This window comes from Sminthopsis crassicaudata, chromosome 2 (genome assembly GCF_048593235.1).
Source record: "Sminthopsis crassicaudata isolate SCR6 chromosome 2, ASM4859323v1, whole genome shotgun sequence".
Lineage (NCBI taxonomy): Eukaryota > Metazoa > Chordata > Mammalia > Dasyuromorphia > Dasyuridae > Sminthopsis > Sminthopsis crassicaudata.
In genome coordinates, this window is record NC_133618.1 from 58,682,393 (window position 1) to 58,689,422 (window position 7,030).

The 7,030-nt window shown below is 47.9% G+C and overlaps 1 protein-coding gene across 1 annotated transcript; it reads left to right on the forward strand.

The window, feature by feature from the left end:
• Positions 1 to 2,633: 2,633 nt before the first annotated feature.
• CTRL (chymotrypsin like) lies at positions 2,634 to 6,243 on the forward strand. Its single transcript, XM_074286400.1, has 7 exons — positions 2,634 to 2,708; positions 3,398 to 3,501; positions 4,842 to 4,921; positions 5,137 to 5,218; positions 5,331 to 5,508; positions 5,638 to 5,771; positions 6,001 to 6,243. The coding sequence occupies exons 1-7, from the start codon at positions 2,657 to 2,659 to the stop codon at positions 6,172 to 6,174; spliced, it is 804 nt and encodes a 267-aa protein (XP_074142501.1). The 5' UTR covers positions 2,634 to 2,656; the 3' UTR covers positions 6,175 to 6,243.
• The last annotated feature ends 787 nt before the right edge of the window (positions 6,244 to 7,030 follow it).

The window sequence follows — 7,030 nt, forward strand, 5'->3', positions numbered from 1 at the left end:
CTAATATACTATATTACTTCTGAGTCTTATTTATCTACTCTATTCCATTAATCTACTTGTCTATTTTTAACCAACAAAAGGACAGTTTTGACAACTGTTTTATAATATAATTTTAGATCTAGTCATGTTATGCCCTCTTTCTTTCTTTTTTTTTTTTTTTTTTCTATTTAGTGGGGAGCATAGTTCCATGGAGTGTATTAGGTATTCTGGAAAGAGATTTAAGTGTTGGATGGTGATAGGGTGGAGTCAATTGTTAGTTATTTGTTCTTTATTTAGATTTAGAGCTATACTTTTTTTGTGGTGGCAAAGAACTGGAAACTAAGGGGATTCATCAATTGAGGAATGGCTGAATAAATTGTAGTATATAACTGTAATGGGATATATATGATTGTGCTATAAGAAGTGATGGAGGAGATGGTTTCAGAAAAATCTGGGAAGTCCTGTATGAACTGATGAAAAGTAAAGTGAACAGAACTAGGAGAACAATCTACACAGCAATATTGTAAAAAAAATAATAATAAAAAATAAAATTCAATTAACATAGAAAGACTTAGTAACTGATCAACATGATTACTAAAATTTGAAAGGATTTATGATGAAACATATTATCTACATCCAGAAAGAGAACTAATGGACTCAGAATACATATAAGCTTTTCCCCCCTTCTTTCTTCTCTCTCTTTTTTTTTTGTGGGGAGGAAGGGGGAGAACATGTCAATGCAGAAATTTGTTTTGAATGACTATACATATTTGTAATAACTTTTGTTTTTCTTATCTTTTCATGTCATGGGAGAAAGGAAAAGAATTTAAAACTGAAAAAAAAAGATTTAGAATTAAAAAGGATCCTTAGAGTATCTTTTCCCATTGGTTTTTTCGGGGGTAGGCCCTATGAATGACAAATTTCACCCCTCCAATTCTCTCCCAAGCTAACTGCCCTTGCTGAAAGAATTCCATTCTTGTTGTTCCTTCCAAATGGAAAGGAGAGTTCTTTGGTCTAGGGGGAGAGAGAAAGAAAAAGAGGAAGAGAAAGGGAGAGAGAGGAGAGGGAGAGAAGGGAAGAAAAGGGGAAAGAGTGAAAGGGAAGGAACAGTGACAGGGTAGTCTCAGCCTGATGATCAGTCTTATCCATACTTTGCTTATGGGGGTTAGAGAAGGCTACCAGAATCCCAAATGGAAATGGCTGGGGGAGGGGATCCTTGGGACTGTAGAAAGGCAATCCTCGCCAAGCTGGTGAGAACTGGACACCTGGATAATGATAAGTTTAAGGTTCTCGATAGAAGAGAGGGGCCTCCCACCCTGTTTTGTACCCTAGCTTGGCAAGAACACAGAACTGGGAGTCCCCAAATCCACAAAAGCACTTCCCCCACTCCACCCCAGGACCCACTTTCTCTTTTATGGGTCAGGCTTGGCTCCCACCCTAGCCCTTAGACAAATTAAGCCCTTTTGTCCCCAGCCCTTGCCCCTTTTCCTCCTCCCACCCCCCATTTCTGCTCTTTTCCTCTCTGTGGGGTGTCTATGTCACATCAGGCCTTCATCAGGAGCCATACTGGTCTCCGATTTGCTGACCCCCCCAAAGCACAGAGATGGCCTTCTCCTGCACTGCCTGCAGTACATAGCACAAGGCGGGGTGGAGGTGGGTCAGTGGAGGTTCGTGAATTTGACTGACTCTCTTGTAGCCTCCTCAGACTCACACATGAAAGCTCTCCCCCCTTGTCATGTTTGCTTCCATTGTTTTCTGTCTCCTCACCAGCCTCCCATCACAATCATGGGAGCCAGAGCTAGGAGAAACCAGAGAGATCCATTTGTTCCACCTTCTCCATTTATTACTGGATGACATGCAAAGCAAGGAGTCACTTATCCAAGATTACATATGTAGTGAGAAGCAGAGTGGGCACTTGGACCCGGGGCCTCTGGTTCTGGCAGTGCACAAACCCATTATTTCTGTAATCCGCCTCCCCAACCCTCTCCTGCCTTCACCCACCCCAGCCATGCTCAGCAGTTCTAGTCCAGGGGCTTCTGGTAAGAAAGAAGGGGTCATATCCCCATCAGGATTCATCTCTGGGGCCATGAGAAGGGAATGGATCTCCATTACATCCCCCAGAAAAACCACTTTTTGCCCATCTTTGGGACCAATCTTTTACTTAAGCTTGAGAGGAAGAACATATTAGCACAGGGGTCCTGAGAATCGGGAGGTACGTAGCTACATGGACCTCCCCAAGAAACCGGTCAGAGCACATCCTGGGGGCTGGAGCTGGATCTTCTCTCCCCCCCAACCACTCCTTTCCCCCTTCCCTCTTTCCCTGGACTCTGGAGCTCTGAGAACTACTGTGTGAAGGAAGGCCTTTTCTGTACCCAATCCAAGGGAAAAATTGAGCACCCCTGAGGGAAGGGAGCCTCCCAGTCAGACTGGTGGGAGTCTTACACCTGTTGGTAAATTCAAGCCTGAAGAGCCCATCCTATGTATGTCCTTGAGAGTAGAGTCTGGCTTGGAAGATCTCCCTCCCTGCCCTGCCAAATGCCCTCTTCAGGACAGAGTATGTGAAGGGGCAGTCAAGTCACAGCTGGATTAGCATTGGAATAAGGCCCAAGGTCTTTGGATCTCAAGCCCTATAAAGCTCTGTCCTGTCCCAGAGCCTGACCCAGACAAATCAGCAGAGATGGCAGTGCTGTTGGCTCTCCTGTGCCTAGCCTTCCTTGGCTCTTCCTACGGTAAGCAAGGATCCCCTGCCCCATTCTCAGCTTCCTCCCATTTCCATCACCAAGTCCCCTCTTAGCTTGCGCTCTAGCCACTGTGCAACCCCCCACTTCAAGGCAGCTGACAGACTTAAACCTGGGTGTTTTGGTCCTCGGTTCACTACACTTTGCTGTTTCATAACTCCTAGAAATTCCCACTCTCTATACTGAGGGACCAATCCTCCCAAGAGGGAGCCTCTCCTTCCTAACAGCTCTTCCTGATTTCTCCAAGGCCCAACCATGCTCAGAGCTTAACGCTCACTGAAGTCCTCCCATACAGGACTTGTGTTGAACCTCCTAACTCTCCTAAGTCCTTGTCCATCAATTCACAGGCTTCAGCTCTTACTTCCAACAGTCCACATGGTGGCGGGGACTCTGAGAGGCCCCAGAAGGGAGGCGTTTGGGAGAGGAAGGGCAGGTGGGCTTTCTGGGGAGCCATCTGGAGCATATCCTTAACCCGAAAAGCTTTCATGACCTATTTCCACTAGGGTATCAACCCTACCTGTATGATAAGATAGGTCTGATTACTTAGTCTCAATGAGCCCATTTTTTTCATATTTAAGAACATTTATAGGGTTATTAAAGTTCTATAAATTTTACTTTATAAATGCAAGTCCTTATAATGGTTAAGCTATGATAGGGTTTTTCTGTATTGCCCATTACAGGCTGTGGAATCCCAGCCATTAAACCAGCTCTGAACTTCAACCAGAAGATCGTCAATGGGGTAAATGCTGTGTCAGGCTCCTGGCCCTGGCAAGTGTCCCTGCAGGTAATGGCTTACCTCCCCCAAGGAAGAGCAAGAGACAGAGGAGGTGGGAGGGAGGAGAGTAAGAAGAGGAAAAGGACTTAGGCCAGCTGGCACAGTTCTCTGGCCCCTCTCTATCATTTTAGGAGTATAGCTTTGGCGAAGAGGGAGCAATCTCAGTATTGAGTGGGGGTAGAATGCAGTGCAGTCCCTGCACAAGACCACCATTGCCCGAACAAAACCTTTTCCCTCTATTAATAACTTCTATTTGTGTAACACTTTCCTCACAAGAACTCTTGTGAAGCAGATAATATATTTATAGATAAGGAAACTGAGGCTAAAATTAGGTAATTTGTCCAAAGACACAGTAGATGACCGAATCAGAATCCCAAAAAAGATCTTGACAGGCTACAGCATTGAAATTCAATAAAAATAAATATAAAGCCTTAAATAGGCTCCAAAAATTAACTTCACAAGTACAGGATGGGGAAGTCATGGTTAAAATGCAATTTGTCTTAAGTCTGGAGAGGGGTGTAGCAGGGCAGGGCAGGCTTGGTGGGTTGCAAGCTGGATATGTGACAACTGGACAATGAAAAAAGGTGGAATATGACCTTGGACTAAGACTAAGCTTCCAAGAATATTAAGTGATCGTTCCTCTAGTCTGCCCATATCAGACCACATCTAAATCAGGTATTATGTTCAATTCTGGGCAGCAAAGGTTAAGGATCCTCTAAGTAAGGGTTTGTGGGGCGGGATAGCTGGGATGGGGGAGATCCTTAAGCCAAGTCCAGGGACATCAGGGAAGAAACGGGGCATGTGGATGTTTAGCCTGGAGAAGGGAAAATGATGGGGAGAGGAGGAAGAAAAGAAGAAAGAAACAGCTGCCTTCCCGTGGCTGAAGGGCTCTCCACAGAAAGACTTGAAGGCTCCTCCTTTCTGGCTCCAAAGCTTTGGGTGGATAATACAGAGGAAGCTTGGGACTCGATGTTGGGGAAATCTTCCTGACAATTAGACCCTGCCCCAAAGTGTGATGGGCCGCCCCTTCTTTGGAGCGCCTGTTCTCTGATGGCAGCTGGGGTCACTTCTGGGATTCATTTTGTGGATGAGAGCCAGAAGTTACGAGACTGGCCTAAGGTCATGCAGCTAGTAAGTGGCTGGGCCAGAATTCAAAACCAGATCATCTGACTCAAAGTCCAGGATTATCACTGCTAACATGGACAAAGCTAAGAAGAGTCAGAGCAGGGTTTCTGTGTAAAGTCCAGGGCACACCCTCTGGACACCCATCATCAGTTCTGGTTCAGGTTTTTGATTCTAGCCTAGGAATAAACCTAACAGGCTATTTTCCTCTCTCCTCCTCTCTACAGGAGCAAAATGGTTTTCACTTCTGTGGAGGTTCCCTCATCACTCAGAACTGGGTCATCACAGCTGCTCATTGCAACGTGAGGTGAGGACCTTAAAATGAGATTCTTTCAGAGTCACAGGACCTGAGGGCCCTGCGGAGCCCAGCTCCAGGAATGGCTCTCTGTCCCACTCCACCAAGTCCTGGCCTATGTATGGCACCCACTCCCTCCATAGCTGTCGTTAGCCTCACACCCATTTCTTCAGGCCCAAAGGCCTTTTTTTCACCCTGCCCATTACCACATTTCCTTCTCGCCACAGCCCAGGCCGTCACCTGGTTGTCCTTGGAGAATACGACCGGTCATCTAATGCAGAACCTATTCAGGTCAGGAGTATCTCAAAGGTGAGCATGTGAAAGGAACCAATCCATCAGGCCCTGAGGTGGGAGATGCGGAAGTGAGACAATTGCCAGGACCCAGCCCCCACTTGCCCTCACTGAGACTGGTTCCTCACAGGTCATCACCTACCCTGGCTGGAATCCCAATACCATGAACAATGACCTCACTCTGGTCAAGCTGTCCTCCCCTGTCCAATTCACCTCTCGGATATCCCCCATCTGCCTGGCCACTGACAACAACATCCCCCAGGACTACACCTGTGTCACTACCGGCTGGGGCCGCACCAGTGGCATAGGTAAGTGGAGGGGAGGCTCCGGATGAAGAGGCCGCCTCCCTCCCGAGGGACAAAGCTGTGTGCGGGCTCTGGCTGGGCCGGGGGCTCCCTGGCAGAGGAGGAGGGAATGATTTCTGCCTATGCTTACAGCCAACACCACCCCAGCTCGGCTCCAGCAGGTGGTCCTGCCCCTGGTGACCGTGGCCCAGTGCCAGCAGCATTGGGGCAGCCGCATCACAGATGCCATGATCTGCGCAGGAGGCGCCGGAGCCTCTTCCTGCCAGGTAATCTGAAAGCTCCCTAGGGACTGAGGGAGCCCCCAAAGCATCAAGGGCTCAACCCAAAATCAATGCTCAGTCAGATCAGTGTGCTAACTCTTCCTTGGGATTCCCCAGGACTCTCTCACAGGAGCCACTGACCATTCCCGGGATGAATAGGGCTCCCACGATTGCTCGGTTCCCTGTCTTTCTAGCTCCCTGCTCACTTGCCTTTATCCTCTTCTCTTCTCTCCAGGGCGACTCCGGAGGCCCCCTCGTGTGCCGACGTAGCAGCCAGCCACAAGCACCTTGGATCCAAGTCGGTATCGTCTCCTGGGGGACGGGCAACTGCAACGTCCGGGTACCAGCCATGTACACACGCGTCAGCAAATTTTACTCTTGGATCAGTCAGGTGGTGGCCAGCAACTAAAGAGCTTGAAGAAGGGGCCCACCCAAACCCAAATGCCCTTCCTCTCTATTCCCTGAAGTGAAATAAATTCCCCATCTTCTCTCAAGTCTAGACTGGTTTTTCCCTCAGGCTCTTCCACCTTGGGTGACCAGCAGGTGTAGGAGCTGGGTGAGGATGAGGTGGGACTGGGCCGAGGAAGGGCCACTCTGGGAAAGGCCAGAGGCTCTTTCTTGCACTCCACACCCACTCTGGGACTCTGCCAAGGTATTTTGCTTCACCTGGCGGAGCCAAGAAGACCAAGCAGGACTTAGGACTTGGTCCTGGCACTATCAGAAAGGAAACCTGAGACAGGTGAAGGGGGCGATGTGTTTCCAAAAGGTGTTTCAGCCCAAATGGGACGGGACAGGGACAATTTAGGGTGACCCCTTGGGCCACCTCACACTCCCCATCAGGTTCTCCTAGACTGGAGAAAATGCTGGTCGTGGAGTCGGGGAGACCCAAATTCAAATTTAATCTCAGACACTTGACTAACTAGTGATCAGGATATATCCCTCATCTGCATTAGCCTCAATTTCCTCATCTGTTAAATGGAGATAACTGTAGCTACCTCCTCCCAGAATCAAATGAGATAACTATAAGGCACAATATCTGGCATATAGTAAGCACTATATAAATGTTAGATGTTATGATCATTATTTTCCTATCCTCTCTTCTCCCTTTCCCCAAACCCAAACCCAAGAAGCAGTCATGGCCCACAGTTTGGGAGCAGCCATCCTGAGGGAAGACTGCAGGTTTATTGAATATGCAAGATACATTTGCAAACTGAGTACACAAAATAAATAACTATACATTCTCAATCCAATGGCACAAGCTCCCA